At 39.6% G+C, this 21,854-nt stretch overlaps 1 protein-coding gene across 1 annotated transcript in view; it reads left to right on the top strand.

The window, feature by feature from the left end:
* LOC127569068 (plastin-2-like) overlaps positions 1-21,854 on the top strand; it is a 66,359-nt gene that overhangs the window by 30,015 nt on the left and 14,490 nt on the right. The window contains exons 5-12 of the mRNA XM_052013367.1: positions 3,300-3,426; positions 5,096-5,231; positions 7,807-7,888; positions 11,203-11,368; positions 13,701-13,843; positions 17,515-17,610; positions 18,721-18,916; positions 19,845-19,923. Coding sequence (XP_051869327.1) covers positions 3,300-3,426; positions 5,096-5,231; positions 7,807-7,888; positions 11,203-11,368; positions 13,701-13,843; positions 17,515-17,610; positions 18,721-18,916; positions 19,845-19,923 — 1,025 coding nt within the window. The remainder of the gene's footprint in view (positions 1-3,299; positions 3,427-5,095; positions 5,232-7,806; positions 7,889-11,202; positions 11,369-13,700; positions 13,844-17,514; positions 17,611-18,720; positions 18,917-19,844; positions 19,924-21,854) is intronic.

The following is a 21,854-nucleotide window of genomic DNA, read 5'->3' as shown; positions in this document are numbered from 1 at the left end:
GCATAGAGTGTTCTGGGGGCAGCCTGCAAGTGTCACCACGCTTCCGGTGCCAACATAGCATGCCCACGACTTCCTAACCCATACGTCTTTGGAATGTGGGAGGAAACCGGAGCACCCGGAGTTGGATTAATTGATAAATCAGTACTACAGGGATTTTCAATGTCTGTCAGTGAGGGCAGATGGATTCCCTATTTAAAATCTGACCGAAAAGGCAGGGTATATTTTTGATTTTGGATGCACATAATTCTTCATATAGCCCTTGGCTCAGTGTCAATGATGTCTGAGCCCAGAACAGCATCTCTTCAAAGCATCCAACATTGGGTATTTTTACAGATGAGCATGTTGCTGTCAGAAGCAGTTTTTATTGCCCATCCCTAGTCTCCTTTGTAGTGGTTAACAATACCATAAAATGTTGAAATTAACCTTCAAATTATCAATTATGATAACAACTTGAAAAATTGATTTTGAAATTCTTTCATGCTTTTATATTCCTCCTCCTAAGAACTATAGACCCCATAGCCATAGTTTTGCAAGTCATCTTCCTCTGTTTTGCTCTCTCGTGCTTTCCTATTTTAATTACCTGACCATTTTCCAATATCCCTCAGCTTCCAAGGTCCTAAGCTCTGGAGTTCCTCTGTAAACTTCTCTACTGTCTCTCCTCCTTTAAGATGCTACTTAAAACCTCTTTGCTCAAGCCTTTGACTGTCTTTATTTGATTCTCATAGAGTCATACAGCACGAAACAGGCCCTTTGGCCCACCAAGTCCATGACAACCATCAACCACCCTTTTACACAAATCCTACTTTACTCCTTTTTATCCTTCCCACATTCCCATCAACTCCCCCCAGATTCTACCACACACCTACATACTACGGACAAGTTACAGCGACCAATTAACCCAACCAATGTCATTGGGATGTGGGGGGAAACCGGAGTACCCGGAGGAAACCCAATTAGGGATGGACAATAAATGCTGGTCTAGCATCACCCAGATCCTGAAAATGGACTTAAAAGAGAAAGGTACAGCAATTTCAGAAGGGGGAGCTGCAGGATTTAGATGTGAAAATCCAGAATTTGTCTTCGAAGTTGTGGCCCCTGCCACATGCCTCACAAAAACAACATTTGGCTGTTTGCCTTACCAATGGAATGCATAATATAGGCTAAAGTAGCTGTCTTTGTGTGTAGATATGAATTAAACTTGCCATAGAAAATTTAAGTCATCACATTCCTTTTAGCAATGTGTTAAACACCAGTTCTTGCTGATCAACCCCCCGTGTCTAAAAATTTAATGATTCCTTGTGGGTTCCCATTACTTCATATTTTAAGTGGAGGAAATTTTAGAAATATCAAACTTAGTTTTATTAACATTATTTTCTTTCCGTCATTAAGAATTTCCCACTCCCCCTTATCTTTCTTCTGTACCTGATTTCACATTGAAATCACCCATTCTAATTTATAATTGCTTGTTCAGACCTTGCATTGCTCAGTCTCACAAGTAAGAGAGATACAGTATAGCTGCTTGTTTGTTCATTAGTTTCCTGGGATGTTCTTCTGCCATATTAACAGCTTTTACTCTTAGCAACTTACCACACCAAAAAAAAATGTGCAGGGGAAAGTGTAATTAACAGCAGATATTATTAAATTGCCCTGATGTTGTAAAAATGTAGCCAATATATAGTGCAATTCAACAGCATGATTTCACTTTAAAAGAAAAGATTCAGTGATGTAAATTAAAGGCAGAGTCCAAGAACAATATACAAGGGTATATTTCTGTGTACAAAATTGAACTGTACTATTGTATATTTCCAGAATACACAAGCTTGCTGGAGCTTTGAGTTCCCTCGAGCTTGGTAGGCAATCTGGTCTTGGGATGAGTGGGGACTGATCATTCTATGTTTTGAGTCGGATATCCTAGAGGGTTTACAGCTTTTATACAGAAACCACCCTTCTATGCCCCCCACCCCAACTCCACTGGCCTCCTGAAATTAATAAGGGTTTGGCTAGACCTTTTACTTGGATGATTTTATTATCATTGCTCTCATCATTTTTGCAAAATTTTGCACCATGAATGGTTGACATACATTACCAGGACTGTTTAATGGGTATATTTGTAGGTAAGGATCTACCCTGGCGGGAGATGATAAGGGAAAGAATTTGATTGAACGTATGGTCAGCTTGAAACAAGGAAGCATAAAAATTCCCCTGGAGACTGTAAGTTCTGAGCCAAAACTGTGCAGAGCAATGGTGAGGTTAGTGTGGAGTCTGATCTGCAATTTGGGCAAGAGATCTGTCAGAAAGACTTCAGAGGAATATAAGGTTCATGGAAAAATATTGAATGGTAGGGAGAGCAGAATTCACCCAGGATTCACGGAGAGAGAACAGCCATAGCCTAGCTTAAAACAAATGTAGCATATTACTGTGCTAAGCACTGTGATTTGTCTTGCCCTTCCTAATGTCAGCTATATCACCCATTATGGTACAAAAACAGAAAATGCTGGAAACACTCAGCAGGTTAGGCAGCATATCTCGAAGGAAAAAAACATTTTTGCCTGAAGGCCTTGTTATTTCGGATTTCCAGCATCTGCAGTTGTTCGATTTCCAACCACCCATTATGGTGAGTGTCACACTCAGTGAGAGCACATTCACTTCTCGGTCAGGAGCTTGTGGGTTTAGGCTCCACTCCACAGACTTGAGTACATAACTAGGCTGCCACTTTAGTGCAGTACTGCAGGACGTGTGATACTGTCAGGGTACTGCTGGAGGTGACATTAAATTTAAGTACAATCTCCCCTCTAGTGTGAATAAAAGGATTCCATAGCAATGATTCCGAAAAGGAGAGTGAAGTTATAAGAAGCCCTTGTCAATATTTACTGTTTAATCAACTTATCTGGTCGTTACTACATTGCTAAGTGTGGAAGCTTGCTGTGCATAAATTGGCTGCCCAGTTTCCTCCATTCCTAAACTTCAACAGTACCTCATTTGTCATGGAAGGCACTATAGAAATGCAATACTTTTCTAATGCATTCTGATGACCTGCAGTTGTGCTAAGTTAGTCCCTGCCTGTGCTCTAGGTGCTCTCTGGCGTATGTGGTTCTGTGTGCTTGACAAATGTTACTTACTGGGATAAAACATAAACACAAGGCTACCGACAGCAGCACCTTGTCATATTAGGTTGTCAGACAGATACATAGGTTTGCCACCCATTCCTGTCCTGCTGAACTTTATAAACCTCAGTTCCAAATTGCCTGATATTGATGGTTTTTAGTTCCACCATTGAAACACGTCTTGCATTTTCACAGCTTTTCTATGGTTTAAAGAGCGATGATGTCGCTAAAACGTTCAGAAAACAACTCTTGAAGAAGGAGGGAATCTGCGCTGTTCATGGAACTGAAAAGTCTAGTGAAGGAACTCAGCACTCATACTCAGGTACAGTGGGGTGACTTGTTCATTTTGTGTGGTCCAAATGAAACCTGACTCTAATTTGGTGTCATGGAATTGATTTGAATAATTTTAATTCTTGCTGTTAAGGAGATTTTAGATATGCGCATGAGTGAGAAAGGAAAAGAAAGATATACAGATAGATTGAGACAAAGATGGAGAGTGGCTGACATGGAGGGTAAACGTAGACCTGGACCACTTGGGCTGATTCTTTGTTGCAATTTCTGTGTAATCCTATGAACACCTAATTTTTAAGTAAGGATTCAGGAGTACAGTAATGTAATTTAATCATAGGATCAGAAAAATACATGGCACGACAATGATCTTTGGTCCTGGGAGTATTAGTGGTGGATAGTAGAAGAGCATTATTCTACTTAGTGCCACAAGTTCATTATTGTTCAGTTAGTTCCCATAAAATTGAACTACTCTTTGAATAAAAGAGAATATAGAAAATATTCAAAGGTGTGCCCAGTATAGAAAATAACATCAATGTATTAGAGACTTTTTGTTCATGTACCTATCTGGTAGTATTTGTACCTGGATAATAGAGTGAAACAGTATTGGCTAAAATTGGCAAAAGAATAAGAACAGATGCCAGGAGGAACTTCTTCATGTTTTGGGTGTTTAACATTTGGAATGGTCTCCTGGAACTGGCAACTTTCCATTCATAAACAGGCCAGCCGGGTGGCATGTAGACTTGTAGATTATTAAAATTCTGGACTTAAGGGTCTTCTCCACCTACAATATGTCAACCAGCACAAATCTACTACTTTGATGTGTCACTGTGAAGGGGTATAGTTTAAAGATAATCTAATGTTCACCTTTTTGAAACATGATTCGCTGTTATTTTCATGAACACATATATTTCTGGTAGAGGAATATACATTAGTAAGCACTGTATAGTCACAATATAATCATTCAGGTTTGTGCATTTTGCATAAATTTTAGTTACAACTAACAAGTTTACAGAATTACAAATACAATGTACTGCTTTTGCTGAAAATCTGAAATAAAAACTGAAGGTGTTACAAGTTGCTGTATGCTCCCTGAGCAGAGTATCTGCATGATTTTCAGTTTGTGTAGTTGTATTATAAACAACTTCTATAGTTTCCAGAAATTCAATTACCAGATAAAATTCACAAGAAATTATGCAAACAGGTCTTGCCGGCTAGAATTAGAAATTACTAGGAACAGACGACAGTGAAGAATGTTTTTTTTAAAAGCGCTACAGGAATGATGATTGTGGTGACCAACATCTTACGTCTTATGGGTGAAGGGTTTTCCCCAGCCTTTCCAGTCCATTAACAGGAGAACTGTGCTTTCCAGTTAGAGCTCATTATTTGCAGAGTGAAAAACATTGACTGCCAATACATTGCTACTGGTTTACTTTTTTTTGTTCCTGTAGTAGTTTTAAGCACAAACTAATGTGCTCTGATTAGTGTTTAAAATTCTACTGTCTCATTTCCAGCTTTACTGTAATGCACTATGTGTAATGTATGTGGAGAGGAATGGAGATGGGGAGGGGAGAGAAAAGCATAGTGGTATTTCTGTAAAAATGTTGAGTACATTGATGGGCCAGGAAGATTCAGCCCTCTGCCGCCTCTCCTTCTTTTGGCTCTCAATAAATAATCAATCAAGTCTCATCTTTTTCTTGCAGAGGAAGAACGATATGCCTTCGTTAATTGGATCAACAAGGCTTTGGAAAAGGATCCAGATTGTCAGCAACTCATTCCTATGGATGCCAACAGTGACACTGAACTTTTTGCTGCTGTTGGGAATGGCATTATCCTTTGGTAAGTGTTGTACATTTTCCTCACTGGCTCGCAATGGTCCAAAACAGCCCATCAGTTTTTATTGCCGAATGCATCAAGTAGAATGGGGCTTATGAGTTGATTGACACATTATTACTAACCTAATTTGGCTGTCTGCTGTTAAAATCAAAATAAGCCAAATCAGCCTTCCAGTACTGTGACCCATTTAGCACTCCTGACTTTACCTTGTGTTGGTCCTTTCACTGCAAATGAGTCAGTGACAGCAAACCACTAGCATTGTTACCATTATGCTATCTGGCTGTGCTTTATAGAAGATCAAACAATTTAGACAAGGTAATAAAAACATTCCCCATAATAAGTCCCCACTGATTTTCAGAACAAGTGAGAAGTATCTGGGTATGTTCCCTTCCCCGTGGAACATTTGAGTACTAAATGCAATACTTGCAGAAACGGGGAGTCAGATCCCCGTCTGGAGTACTGTTTAGCAAGTTAACGTTGTGTTTGGAGGGGCTGCAGAACAGTATCATCAAAATTAGATCTAGGCATCTGGAATTTAACTACAGTTGGATTCTGTAGATAACATTTGTACCCCTCTAAATTTATAAAGTTGAGTTCTGATTAAGGTATTCAATAGAAAAGATACACTTAAATGATTTCTTCTGGTGGAGGAATCCAGAACAAAGGAATGTAATGTCAAAACTCCCCTTCCTCCTTTCCTAGCATCTTCAGACTTTAAAACACATAATTAATTGTAACACACAAGATGCTGAAGGAACTCAGCGGGTCAGGCAGCATCCATGGAGGGAAATGGACAGTTGACATTTCAGTTTGGGGTGCTTCATCTGCATTGTTCCAACATCTGCAGTCTCGTGTCTACATAATTAATTGTGTTTACTTTAATATTTTTAATTTTAAAAAAATCCCTTACCTCACCCTTCTTCCATGCAGCCATTCTTGACTATTTAATTGAATAGGCCTGCTGTCCCTGCACAGATTCAGATGGCAGCTTTTATAGAGTCAGTGCGGGGGAGTTCAGCAATCTGTGCTCCGCCAGTGGACTCCGTGCAGAGTCCAATGCCAGAACAGACTGGGAAACCAGTCAACAAGTTTGAGACTTGAACAAGTGTGTGGGAGTCCCAAACTTATTGAAAGTTATGGAGATAAACGGAGGCAGCTTCCCAAGGAAGTACAATTTCTGCAGTATTTCTTCTTGGATTTTTCAGGAAGTTCCAACTCATTAGTTTATTTCTCTCTCCATGAATACAGCCTGATCTGAGTATTTCCAGTATCTTCTGTCATTATTTAAAGTGAACCAGGTGAGCTTCCCAAAACAGCATAGCTTTCTCCTAGAACCACTTTACTGCCTGTGCTGGTGTTGTAAGCTGTCTTGGTATAAACAAAAGGGAGCAACACACAAAAAGTGCTGGAGGACTGGAGGAACTCAACAGGTCAGGCAGCATCTCTAGAGGGAAATAAACAGTTGACATTTTGGGTCAAGACCCTTCATCAGGACTCATTTAAACAAAAAGGGAAATGATGGGTTTACCTAAAGCTCTAATAAGGGACATGATATCAATGTTGTTCTGTTACAGCAGAGATGAGTCAGTGGAAGAGTTTTTGATTCCAAAACAATCTAGCAATCATGCCACTTGGTACCAAATCAGATATAAAGTGATTATCAACTAATTCATGCCACTTCAGGCACAAGGCGAGAATGACTAAATGTTCATGTTACTTCCCCATTTCTTGCCTCTCGTTTCTGTCTTGGGGATATTTTGTTTATTTCAACTGTTGCTCTTTATTGGGTCTGCTGGCAATAGGAAGTGTCTGTTATAAGGAAATAGCTGTCCACATCTTCCCTTCTGCCACTTCCTTTGCATGTTAACTTTGTGGAGGTTTTGTGAGTGGCATTAGTGCTTGATTCTTTCAACAGAGGGGGAAGGGGAATATCTAAGCTTAAAAGACAAAGCTAGGATGGAACAGAAAAGCAAACAACTGCAGGTGCTGAAATCTAAAATAAAAACAGAGGATGTTGGAAAAATTCAGCAGGTCAAGCAGCATCTGTGGGAAGTGAAACAGAATTAATGTTTAAAGTCAATGATTTTTCATCAAAGCTGGTATCTATGCTGTTCAATATTTTGTATATTTATTGAACTGTTTGTTCTTTAGTCTTAGCTGGCTTCATAAAAGGTAATCAATTACAGGATATAGTCATTTCACACATAAGCATGGTAGTGTAGCAGCTAGCGTAATGCTTTACAGTGCCAGCAACCCAGGTTCAAATCCAGCCACTGTCTGTAAGGAGTTTGTATGTTCTCTGCGTGTCTGGGTGGGTTTCCTCTGGGTGCTCTGGTTTCCTCCCACATTCCAAAGACGTATGGTTTAGGAAGTTGTGGGCATGCTATGTTGGCTCTGGAAGTGTGGCAACACTTGCAGGCTGCCCCCAGAACACTCTGTGCAAAAAGATGTATTTCACTGTGTGTTTCGATGTACATGTGACTAATGAAGATATTTTATCTTATTTTTGGTTTGCAGGTTATTTTGCCTTTGAAATTATAGAACCTAATCACTCTGTTTAACTTCTATTTTAATCTAGTAAAATGATCAATCTCTCGGTGCCTGATACCATTGATGAGAGGACAATCAACAAAAAGAAGCTCACCCCTTTCACTATACAGGTATTAAGGTTAACTGCATAGGCTGAATTAATGAAAATATTTGCATCCTTTTAACATTGATTTGGGATGGCTGTCACTGACACCAAATATATTGGCCATCTCGTTGCAATATTTACGGCAAAATATAGGTAATATTAAATTACTGTTTCAATTGAAAAATGTGATTGGGGCACAAAATAATAGCAAGGGAGGAGGAAACTTTCCTGCAGCAGGGATCGTGATGTGCATTTAACCCATGTCCATTGATTGCAATGCAGGTCGTGTCCCCACATTGTGACTCTACTCAAATGTTTCAGGGCAGACCCAGTGCTAAGTGCATCAGGTTGATTGTCTGGACTTGTCACCAGGCCAATGTTTCAAGGAGTAGGCATCAATTAAAGCTGTCTACTTATAGCTAGCTTGTTCCCTTTGAAGGGGAGTTAAATTATGGTCCTTTCAGGCATTTGACAAGTGAATATGATCTGGGAGCATTGCAGATTGGTGCAATGTGGGAGACTGTAGGCTCCAGCTTTCGTACATTGGTGTGGAGTCCTTGACGTGAGAGATGCAAAGCAGGAGCTTTGTGCAGTCTTCTCTGCTGCCATTTGGCAGCCTTTCACCAGCCATGATGCAGCTACTGAGGAAGCTTTGTGTAGCAGCATTAGGTCAGGCACTGCAAGAGTGCACAATTATGATTGGTGGACCTTTGGCATGATTTCAGGAATGAATTTGATTTGGAATGTTTATTTTGTCCTAGCTTTTACTTTTGCTTTGTGTCCCGGCGGAGGCAGTGATGGTTGATGACATGGAAGAATAGATTGTGAGACTTCTGGTGAAAATGCAAATGGGGATAAAGTTACTGGTATCCCACCTGGTTGAGTTGTTCAGGGACAATCAGCCAGAAACAGCCCATCTGTATTCCTCCTTCCCTCCTCCTGCCCCTCAGTTAGGTGGTAGAAGCATATCTGCCCTGTTGACAAGGTTTTGCAGCAAGCAGAAGTGAGTGCAGTAGAGAATTAGTTGGAGAATTCAGGGAGGCAGTGAAATTCTAAAAAGGAGGAATTGCATGTCTTATTAGGCATAAAGATGGATACATTCCCAAGGCCTGATGAGATGTATCCCAGACTGTTATGAGGGGCAAGGGAGGATATTGGTGAGGCCCTGGCAGATTCTTGCTGCTGACTAGAGGACAGCAAATGTGGTATCTTCATTCAAGCAGCGCAGAAGGCATAAGCCAGGTAATTACAGGCTGGTAGGGAAGTCATTTGAAAAAAATTCTGAGAGACAGGATTAACTAAACTTGGAAAAGCAAGAATTAATCAAAGATTATCAGCATAATTTTATTAGGGGGAGATCCTGTCTGACTAATTTGACTGAATTTTTTGAAGAGGTTTAAAAAAAGTATTAATGAGAGCAGTGTGGTTGATGTAGTCTATACGAACTTCTGTTAAGGCACAAGAAAATAGGAACAGGAATGGGCCATCAGGCCCTTAAAGCCTGCCCCACTATTCAATATGATCATGGCTGATCTTTGCTGGCCTCAACTCTTCTTCTGTGCCATTTCTCCATACCCCTTTTTTCCTTGATCTATCAAATATTTATCCACCTCCAGTTTAAATACTTCTATTGATCTTGCTTCCACCACTGCCAGGGCAGTGAATTCAGATTCACCACCCCCTGTGAGAAAATTTTACATATCTCATTTTTTAATGACCAGCCCCTTGTTATTATGTCCCCTTTTTTGAGACTCTCCTACTAGTGAAAACAGTGGGAGAGTGGAGCAGTAAGGCCTTTGACAAGGTCCCACAGAGGAAAATGGTCCAAAAAGTTAGAGCTCATGAGATCCAGGGCAAGTTGGCAAAATGGATCCAAGTTTGTCTTGTTAATCAGAGGGAAAGGGTGATGGTGCAGGGTTGCTTTTGTAATTGGAAGCCTGTGACCACTGGGGTACCACAGGAGTCAGTTTTGGGACCCTTACGATTTGTTATATGTTAATTTGGACATGAATGTTAGAGGTATGATTAGTTTGCAGATACCAGAAAAGTCAGTAGTGTTATTTATAGTGACAGGGATACTCTTGTAGTGAGGAAGATATTGATCAGATGGTGAGATGGGCAGTGTAACGTCGGGTGGAATTTAATCCTGATAAGTGCAAGATAATGCACTTTGGGAAGTCTACTAAAGGTAGGACGTACACAATGAATGGAAGGGCCTTAGGAAGTATTAAGGAACAGATGCACCTTGGTATACAAATTTAAGGATCCCTGGAGGTGGCAGCATATGTAAATAGGGTGGTGAAGAAGACATATGGAATACTTGTCTTCATTAGCCGGGGCATAGAATATAAGAGCAGGGAGGTTATGGTATTAACTTTATAAAACATTGGTTAGGCTACAGTTGGAGTACTGAGTACGCTTCTGGTTGCTACAATATAGGAAAGACATGATTGTACAGGGGAGGGTGCAGAGAATATTCACCAAGATGTTGTCTGAGATGGAGTGTTTCAGTTACGAGGAGAGACTGGATAGGCTGGGAGGAGGCTGAGGAGCGACCTGATAGAGGTATATTAAATTATGAGGGTCATAGATGGTAAACTTTTCCCCAAAGCAAATGCATCTAAAAGTAGAGGACATAGGTTTAGGCTGAGGGGTAAGAGGTTTAGAAGGGATTTAAAAAAAGAACATTTTCACCCAAAGGATGATTGGAATCTGGAATGTACTGTGACGATGGTGGAGGCAGGGACTCTCATAACATTTAAAAGATATCTAGATAAATACCTGAATTGCCAATGTATAGAAGACTATGGACCAAATGCTGGTAAATGGGATTAGTATAGATGGGTACTTGATGATCAGCATGGACATGGTGGGCTGAATGGTCTGTTTCTGTGCTGTAGGACTCTAAATATTTACAATCACTTTGCTGAGTATCAGGGCAAACTAAACAGTGAAAGTGTTGTTTCAACTTGCCAACGTTCTGCTCAGTCAGATTTTCAGTTGCAGAATCACTTTGATTGAGTGCATTATGCATGCAACACCATAAGTTTAGAGTGTTTTGGGGAACATTGACTTCCAAAATAGCAGTACTAGCATCAAATCAAGATTGCATACTGATTAATATTGGGATCTAGCTGTTCCGTACTTCCACTGGATGTACACATTGATGCCCCTGTCAAAGTGGTTCCCTCATGACTCCTGTGTGCTGCAGATACCATTTTGTTCAAAAATCACTTGGTAACACAGAAGTGGGTGTTACCAAGTGTATTTTCTTTGCCTATCCCCACCCCATGTAGATGGCTGTTCACCATTTCTTCCTAACTTTTTATTTTTCCACAGGAAAACTTGAATCTGGCTCTGAATTCTGCTTCAGCAATTGGATGCCATGTAGTTAATATTGGTGCTGAGGATCTAAAAGAAGGAAAGCCTTACCTTGTGTTGGGCCTTCTGTGGCAGGTCATCAAAATCGGTCTTTTTGCAGACATTGAATTGAGCCGAAATGAAGGTAAGTACTGGTGTCTAGTAATGGGATCTGTCTACAATCAGTCCATTTCAGGCTTTAGAGTTGATTAAGGCTTAAGATATGAAGGATGGAGGCTAATTTGAAGCATTTTTTACTACAAAGGTCTCTGCACTGGAAGGGTAAAAGTTCCAATCTAGATGAAGGCTGATTTGCATATTATGCCTAGCTATCCTCCTTGGATCCATATCCCCTTGATTATAACAATCCATGCATCTTATTCTTAAAATTTGATTGAATGGGACTTACCACTTTTTGACAAGGGATTCTAGATTTTCATTCCTGGTTTTCTTGAATGGACTAGCTCTGGTTTTAAGGTAATTGCCCTTATACTCTCTCACCAAAAATAATGTCTTCTCAACTCCATTAAACACCCTAAACTCCTCTGTTACATCACCTCTTAATATTTCTAGTCAAGCTGGATATAAGCTTGTCTTCATAATTTAACCAGTCTAACACTGTTTTCATTCTACTAAATCTGCTCTACATGTCCTCTTTCTGTCTCCAATGACAACTCTAGTAATCTCTTCAACAGGTCTGAAGTATCACATTGAGAATGAATATTAAAACACATCTAAATATCACCATTACTCCTCTACCATGAGGCATTGCTAACAGATGGAAAAACTTTACATTCATTCAAGGTTTGAGTACAGTCAGGCATCTCAATCCACACAACATCTTTATCCTGAGCATTGCTCTACAACATGTATTATATTGGCCATGTCCCTTTCCAGCAAATTAGGGTTAGATTTTAACATGGGCTGTCTGAGGCATAAATGGGGCAGTGGAATCCCTGGAATGACTGCTGCCCTGTTTGCATTAGCACTCCAAGTGGTGTGATAATTGGCAGCTTCAATTGTTAGTATACAGATTGAGGTCCTGTCAGGCATGTGTTTTTTGTCACTTATTTCGGATAACAAATAGGCATCTGCCTCCAGATAACCATTCTACTTCATGGGTTCAGTAACAGTATAAAAGGATGGAAATAATTAGAGACAGTGATAAATTCAGTTTCTTCTGTTTTAAAAAGAAGTGTGTTACCTTTTAAGTCTCCAGTGATTTGGGACTACTATCAATTCAGCAAGCCATTTTTTAGATTGACCGTTATTGTGTAACTGCTCAAAATTCATTCTGATCACAAGGCAATCTATTCCTTCATGTCCTTCTCACCCTGTCTGCAACCTTTAATACAGTTGACCTTGCCATCCTCCTCTGACACTTCTCCACACTCCTGTGGCTGGGTGGGACCACAACCATTTGGTTCAATTCTTATCCATTCAGCAGTGGCCAGACAACAATCTGTAACAGCTTCCCTTCCCTTTCCTCCATCATTACCTCTGGGGCCCTTCAGAGACTCTTTGTGGGTCAATCCTATTTCTCAACTACAATCTGCCCCTTGGCAACACGATCAAACACAATTGTATTTGCTGATGACGCCCATTCCACCTCACACCCACCTCTCCCAATCGGCTACTGTCTTTAAATTATCAGTCTGACTAGCATCCAGTAGAAATTTTCAACAAATAATTGTTGGGAAGACTGAAAGCATCATCACCAATGTCATTGCCAAGCCACCAGCGTTCCCCCTCCATGGCATCAGAACTAGACATTTTGCTACCATTTTTGACCTGATGTACTTTGGACCACAAATCCATGCCACCATTTCTATGGTCACTCAATTCCACCCCACCTCGACTCATCCATTACTGTGACCCTTCATCCATCCCTTTGTTGCTTTACTAATCCGGCAAACTCCTGGCTGGTCCTGCTTTCTCCATTGATAAACTTGAGGTCATCCAAAACTGTTACCCATGTCCTGATTCACACGAAACTGCTACTCATTCAGCTGCCAAGAGCCTAAGCTCTGGAATTCCCTTCCTAAACAACTGTCTTTCATTCTTTTAAAGCTGCTACTTTTGCCAGGTTTTGCTCTAATATCTCCTTCTGGCTTGGCATGTATTTTTGTTTGATAATGCTCAAGCAAATCATCTTGACATGATTTTGTTTTGATGAAGCCATTGTCCAATGAAAGTTGTTGTTATTGTTATCTAAAGACCAATGAGTTTGGGGAGAAAAACGCTGTGAATTTACTGCCTTGCGTTCTGATATGTTATGAAAACATTTTGTTTAACCTAAATGCAAATTAACTGCCACCTTCCAATTACCCCTCCTCTTCCTAGAAACAATTAGTTATAATTCATTATCACATTATGCAGCTCTTTACTTCTTGTATCAATTCCCCACTACCATATACTGATAATTATCACTAATAGAATGGAGCTTTTGTTACTTACAAAGAGGTATTTCTTTCCAGCGCTAATTGCCCTGCTTCGAGAAGGTGAAAGTCTGGAGGACCTGATGAAACTGTCACCTGAGGAGCTGCTACTAAGATGGGCTAACTACCACCTGGAAGGTGCCGGCTGCCAAAAAGTTAACAACTTCAGCAGTGATATTAAGGTACAAATAATAAGTTCAAAAGAAAGTTCAGCATTTTTTTTTGCCCCTTGCAATATATCATATTAATGGGAGAACCGGATGGAATGCCGATTTGCAATCTGTGCTGTTCTAAATTAGCTGGTACAATGCACCCAAAAATTTTGTTGAGGCTGGTGTCATTTTGTAGCTAGTGAAATTGAACTTTACAATTATTTTTTCAAAGCTGGTGTTTGTACTTTTAATGCAAGCATTTGTGTAGATGTCACAACTGAAATTTCCAGAATACTTTAAAAATGGTGATATATTTAAAGCCCCTTCCAGGTCTCTTTGAGGAGATCATTGACCATCGTCTTGAACTCTGCAGTGCCTGTGGTGGTTGTGAACACTGGCTGGCATTGGGTGGGGAATTCATTACATGGGCAGTCTTGTCAGATATCCCAGGATGAGACCTTCTGAATACCTGGTGCTGTCACTGAATGCAAAAGCCAAAGCTCCAGCAATCATCCTGATGTTTAGCGGTAATTTAGCAGTTCTTAAAGTTTGATTGTTCTCAAATTTATAAATTATTTTCACTTAATTCATTTGGAAAAAATAAAACTTCCAGCATTCACCAGAAGTGCTTTGCAACTGGGCAAGGAGGCTGGTTATTTTGCACATAACAAGTCCCACAAATATCCATAAAAGTGATAACCAGATAATCAATTTTGGTGATATTGACATTTAACAGCTGCCATTCAAGATAACGGATCATGATGCTTAAAATTGCTCAGATGTGATCCATTGAAAATTGAGTACTGCTCTCTTCCCCATGCATTCTGTGGTGCACTACAATGGTACATTTCAGCACTGGGTCAATGTTGATTTATGAGGGAACTTTTCAGAAGTCAGGTTGTTATGATAGCAAAACAATATAAAACTGACAGAAACTTTGAAATTCCCATTTGTGGAAATATGCAAAGTTGCTATCAATGATTCATCCTCTTTCCATGGGAAGTGTTATTCTGTAGCCTTCTCCAGCAAAATCAAGAGAAATCAGTGATTTGATGAAAATTTTAATGTGCCTAAAAATGTTATTCTTTGTCTATGACAGCAAAGTGAATTTTTAATACACTAAGCTAATAATTACTGGCTAGCAAAGACTCCGGCATTAGAAAAAGGAAATTTTGTGTCTATTAATTGTAATTACCTAGTGTAAATATTTCAAACTATTGGAAATTTAAATGTTACATCTCAAAAGTTTGATTTTTTTTCGTGTTTTTCATCTAGATTCCAGCATCTGCAGTCCTTTGTTTCTCTTGATTTTTTTCAACATTTTAAATCTTGAATATTTCGTACAAGTTGTACTTTTTACTTCCTAGTTTGTCGCCTGTGACATTCCCTTCATGTGATTGTCTCTCAGCCGACTTGACAATATCACAGCTGCTCAACACTAATGTTGTCCTACAGTAACCCTCTTCCCTCACATTGATGTCAGTGGTGAACCTCGTTGTTTCACCACCGACTAAGGTCAAAAGCCAATGCCTATTAAGTTAATATATTTCCTTTCTTTTTAAAAACATTAGTCATCAGTAGAAGAAACTCAAGTAAGTCCAGTCATTGTAAACTTTGCTCCTTGTAGATCCCCATCCTCTTAGTGTGTATGAAATTGTTGCAGTTGTATGTTTAGTTGACCAGATTAGTGTTAATGCTAAAATGATTGCTTAAATGTAGCAATATGGAGTAAATGTGTGTTAGAATTCATAGAGTGGAACTTTGTTCAATGGGAGTGTGGAGTATCCACCCATCTGAGAAGCCCTGATTCACAGCCTTCCAAATCTCTCTCTCTCTCAATTTTAATCATCATAGGATGAAGATATTGAGTGCAGGCCTCTGTGCTTTTTCCAATCTGTAACCTCCTATCCTGTTGAGCGAGGGTCTATTCCATGAGTGATATTTACCCAATACAGTCTTGTAAATTAGTGAAAAGTCATTTTAAAACAGAAGCAATCACTTTCTCATTCAATGAACGTTAAGAATAAACTGCTAGGACAGGTAGCAATTAAAGAATTAACCATTTACAGAAAGTAATTGTATTCAAAGATGGAAAATTGAGCACCAAACATTTATAGGCAGAATTGCACCAAACATTTATAGGTAGAATTGCACCATTTTTTTGCATCTCTGATTCTTCTTGTCATTTCACCTGATTCATTTGCCAGAGGTAGGACTGGGTAAGGGCCTTCCACTTTGCCCAGTGCTGTTACTAATCATTCTGGAGCTCCATTCCTACGGGCACCAGAAACTGGGACTCCAAGTCCTTAGAGCAGTGGGTCAGTTGAGCTTCTGGCCTTCCATGGTTTATCAATCCCATAGTAAAAATATGCAAACAAGAGAAAATTACCATTTTTATGTTGATAGTACTCAATCAGTAACATTCTATTTTAATGCATGTGGAAGAAGAGAAAGGGCTTTATACTCACAAAGTGGCTTTAAAGTCCCTGGGGACATCCCCAAAGCTCTTTCCAGAAATAAACTTTTTGTGAGCAAGTGCAGTTATCCTGAGCACAGCAAGATTACAAGAGCAGTCACTGAGCTGAATGAACAATATATTTTCTTATGGTTGTGTTGGCATGGTGAGTGCCAAGGCCAGACTAACTCGACACTTCTGGTCCACTGGGATCTCCTGCAAACACCTCACCACTGGGATGTCAGTCTGGATGACCTGCTTTAGTGCCAGGATGGGGCTTGAAGACACAGCTTTCTGAGTCAAGAGACAGAATTAGTATAAGCAAGCTTGCCCTCAACCATGTAAACAATACAGAAATAATTTTACAAAGGGCTATGGTTAAATACATTTTTTCCAGTTATTCTCAGAGGTAACATCTTTGGCAAAGGTGGCATTTGCTGGTAGTGGTCTGATCAAAAGAGCAGCTAACTAGATCACATGACATGGCATTAAAAATCAACCACATTAGTGTGGGACTAGAATCACACAGTAACCTAACTATGTCAAGATGACAAAATGTGTGAACCAATTGGGTTTTCACTACAATCTGGCAGTTTCACTATCATCTTTATTCATAACGGATTTTTGAGCTTTTTAACAGCTAGTTCTGGTGCTCACGTTGTCAGAGTGGGATTTGAACTCTATAATCTGAACTATTAATCTAGTAACACAGCCACTATACTACCTCACACTGTGAAGCTACATTAAGAGAATGTTTCTGCATTGCAAAGAAACATCTATGAGAGGTGATTGCAACATGACTGGAACTGTATTCACCATGTTTTTACTGTTGTGTTGCTGTAGTTTTAAGGATCCCTTGACTTTTATCCTAAATGTGTGCCCCCCAAATGCTAAATCCTCTACAGTTTTTACTTTGTTTGTTTGAACTCTTAATGCTGCCCCTGGATGTCTCGATTTTTTGGACTGTTGTCACGTGGGTGAATTCAAAAGCTGACTGACTTCTGTAACCTAATGAAGGTATCTGTTCAAATCATTCTTAATGCATTGGATTAATGTGGTTTTAATGTGCCTAGAGGCTATTCAACTGAATTAGCTGTTGGCTATTCCTATTTATCCTTTATCCTGTGACAGGATTAAAGTTTTACAAAATCAGTAAATATGTAGAACCAGTAGGATTGTTTGTATGCGTTAAATTTGTTCTTGCAACACATGTTCCATTTTCTAAGTCTTCTCACTAATCCCACAGGATTCGAAAGCCTACTACCACCTTCTCAATCAAATCGCACCTAAAGGAGATGAAGAGGGACAGGTTCCGATTCCGGTTGATATGTCTGGTATTAATGTATGTACTAATCTGTAGCCTTAACACGTTCCCATCCCTTCATGTTGCATTTTCCTAAAATAGTGTTCAGTCTGATCATTCTTGCTGCAGCCCATTGAAGGAAGAATGGGAATTTAATTTACCTTTGTTACAAATTAGTTAAAGGGTTTAACATCCCTTCATCACATGCTTTGGTAATAGGTTTAACTCCTCGCACAACACTTTTATTGATACGCCCTTCCCTAATTCTGCATGTTTTTCCTTGCCCTCTCATAATTTCCCATTTCCAAGTGATCTCTAAAAATCCCTTTTCCTTGTGCTCTCCACCAATTCTCCCAATTCCTTACTATCCTCCACAGATTTTGTTTCCTAGTATCATCCCCTAATTCTCATTTACTTCTTACCTGTGCTATTTCTCTGCTTCTCAAATTCCCAATTGTCCATTTTCCTTGTTCTCTGTTCTGTCCACTCATTCTCTTATTCCTTTTTCCCTCCTTTGCTTTTTGCCTTCCCAAGTCCCCGTTTCCCAGGGCCCCCGCCCCATGGTTCCCCTCTTCTTGTTGACATCTATATCCTCCTGCCCTCTGTTCATTCCCTGCTTCTGACCAACTTCCCGCAATTCCCTCTTTTCCCCCATCTATCTTTGTAAAAGGTTAATTTGTTTGCATATATTTTGGTAAACAGATTTGTTTAGAATTCTTGGCTTTCATTTTTTTAAAAAGTAAATGAAATGGCCATTGTATTTAAATAATATGAATGACAATTTAGTATCAATCCATGAACTGAGTTGAATTCTTATGAGGTGTGGAGGTGAGGATGGAAGATACGTAGGGTCAGGCGGGTAGTTGTTTGGGGTGAGTGAACTGTTCTCCTATTTTTCCAAACTATGGTACAATTTCTGTGGAACCCTCAGATAAATGGTAAGAGTGATGGATGTTAATGAATCAAGAGACATTGAACTCAGCTGTGTTTAAGAGTAACATTGCTGTGGTTTCTTATTCAGGACACTTGCTAATTGTCAGTTGGGTTTGAGTTATAGTGAGTTGATGTGAGGATATGTTAGGATTACAGCTTGAGTTTTTTTTAAGAAAACAAATCAGATGAAATATCACAAATACTTTACTTATTCAGGAAAAAGATGACTTGAAACGTGCAGAGTCTATGCTTCAGCAAGCTGATAAACTTGGCTGCAGACAGTTTGTCACAGCAGCAGATGTCGTCCGTGGAAACCCCAAGTTAAACTTGGCATTTGTTGCCAATCTCTTCAACAAATATCCAGCTCTTCGGAAGCCTGAGAATCAGGACATAGACTGGAGCCTTCTGGAGGGTAAGCACCTGAGAAAATTACCTAAAACGCTTTTGACTGTTTAAAATGCTTCATTTGTGAAGAGTTTTGTCAGTCCAGTATGAGATCTCAGTCTAAACCTGCTGCTCCTTTGGTACAAATTAGGCCCCTTACTCTAAGACAAGTCTAATTGATTTTGTATTCCCAGCAATGAGCTTCAGTAAAGGTATATAGGCCAGAGGATCAATGACACAAACTGAAACTTGGGTGCAAGCACTTGATCTCTTCAAGTTTAGCTTCGCACTGGGACAATGACAACCGGTAAATTTATTCTTGTATTACTGAGCAGAGCAAAGGAGTTGCTGTCTATTGGAACAATAATGCTGTTATGGAATTAGCTGGCACGGAGGAATGCAGTTGTTCAAAATATTTCTTGTTTTGTTGTATTAGATTAACGTAAATAGTGTCAATAAAAAATTAAATCAAAATTGTAATTGGGATGAAATATTGTGCAGTTTCTTTGTAGGGAAAATATAAACACTGGACAAGTTGAAGTGTAGATTATCAAAGATGTGGAGAATGGATCCAAAGACAGACTTGAGTAATTGGATTTATTTCACTCAATCACTCAAGTTCAGATAGATAAAGGTATCCTGACTCCATCTGCCATATTTTAGTCTGCCTTTGTAACTTCCTGCTCAGGGTGGGGGGTGGGTAGTTGTTTGGGGTCTGAGGCCCGAGGACAGAACACAAGGGAATACCACATCACATCAGCCAGTTAAAGCAGAATCCTTGCTAGTCTCTAAAGTCTGACACTTATTTACTGTGCAATTATCTCCTGTGCGTACATCAACCACTTCGTGTGGGTGGGGTTTATGCGCACGCTCCCTTGTGCTTCTGCTATCATAATTGTTGCTGCCTTTTTGTTAGTAATTAAACACATATTCTACCTGCTTCAATAATTTTGTAGGTGAAACAAGAGAAGAAAGGACTTTCAGAAACTGGATGAACTCACTTGGTGTGACTCCTCGTGTGAACCATTTATACAGGTGAGGGAGACTGCAAAGGGTAACACTCGGGGTTAGACACAGATTGTAGTGCCTGCCTCACAGAACACTAACCAAGTGAATTCAGAGGTACTTGCATCATTCACAGTAAGTTACGATGTAGAAGTCCAAATCAACCATGCTTAAAAATGCTTTGTACAATTAAATGCTTTGGAATGTCACATTGAATCAAGTGCAGCTCTGCCCATGCCTAATCTTCAGTATAAATTATTACAGTCTAATTTTAGGGAATCCCAAAGTGCTTTACATCTATGAAATTCTTTTGAAGTGTAATGTACAAAATGGCATAACCAATTTGGGCAAAGAAATCCCCCACAAACAGCTGTGTTATGGGTTATGGTGAATAGGTAATTATTTTAGTGATTATAGTTAAGGGATAAATATCGAGCACCAGACAGGAGAAACAGTCTGTGTGTCTTTTAAAACATGCTTGTGGGATCATTATTGTCCACCTGAAGAGTAAACAAGGCCTTTGTCAATAACCTTCATAAATGTTTAATCAATGACCTTGCTGCCATTGTAAATTGGAATGAGTGTCCAACGTTCTGTAAACAACAACTCAGATAAGGAAGCAGCCCATGCCTGCATGCAACAAGACCAGGACAACGTTCAGGCTCAGGTAGAGCAGTGATAAGTGACATTCATGCCATGTATACCAGGCAATGGCAGTCTCTTGCACGAGAGAATCGAACCACTTCTAGACAAGAGTTTTGCTATCACTGATCATTTCACCCACTTGCAAGTTATCATTTACTGGAAACACAACTGGACCAACATAAATACTGTGGCTATTAAAGCAGGTCAGTGACTGCATATCCTGTGGCAGGTGACTCACATCCTTTCTCCCATCTACAAGGCATAGTGAGGAGCATGAGGGAATGCTTTCCACTTACCAAATGAATGCAGCTCCAGCAACACTCCAGAAGCTTGACAGCATCTAGAAGAAAGCAGCCTACTTGATTGCTACCCCATCCACCTTAACCTTTACTCCTTCTGCCAGTGGGAGGTCATGACTACATTGAATGCTGTATGCAAGATTCAATTTGCAGCAATATGCTAAGGTTTTGTTAAAAGCACCTCCCAAACCAGTAACCTGTGTCATCTAGATTGACACAGGCACCAAACATAAGGGCATCAAACCCTCTGCAACTTCCTCTCCAAGTGCACACTAACCCACCTTGGGCAGCTGTCAATGCTGTTCCATCATCGCTGGGTCCAAATCCTGAAACCACCTCAGCATTGAAGGAGTACTGTGGGAATACCTCAGACCATCAGCAATGGTTATAGAATATAACAAGAGACCACCACTGCATTCTCATGTGGTTTTGGTAGCAACATTCACATCAATGAATGAGTTGAAATAAAACATGAGCTCACAGCCTTCTGCTACTAAGCCAGAGGACACTTAGACCGAACACAATGTTATGTTTTTGAATGAAATCGAGATACAAATGGTCTTTCTGGCTTGCACTCCATACTCATCTTGTATTTTTAGACTGGTATTGACCTGTTTATAAGTAATGGACTCATCTGTATCAATTTCAACAATAAGTAAATTGAATTTAATAATATTATTGTTTGGAACTTCCTAAAGCATTAATGTTAGGAAAGAAATTAAATGGCTTTGTGAAATTGAGCTGAACATATAATTAATAATGGTGTGTTTTGTGGTATGACACAGAAATTGCACTATTTTCACTGCTACCATTAGATGGTGCCACCATTCCATCTGAATCAAATTCTTTCTTCCACAATTACATACAGTATACACTTGTGATGAGAGTAAAAATCAGGTTTCACCCAACAAACTAAATCATACACAACTAGTTACAAAACAAACTGCATTGAACACAAACTCCAAACTATTACACAAACACTAACCTAGAAATGAAAACTGGACTTTTATTTGGCAT

This window comes from Pristis pectinata, chromosome 4 (assembly GCF_009764475.1).
Source record: "Pristis pectinata isolate sPriPec2 chromosome 4, sPriPec2.1.pri, whole genome shotgun sequence".
Taxonomy (NCBI): Eukaryota; Metazoa; Chordata; class Chondrichthyes; order Rhinopristiformes; family Pristidae; genus Pristis; species Pristis pectinata.
The sequence above is the reverse complement of the archived record's forward strand: the minus strand, read 5'-3'. Positions and strand labels throughout refer to the sequence as shown.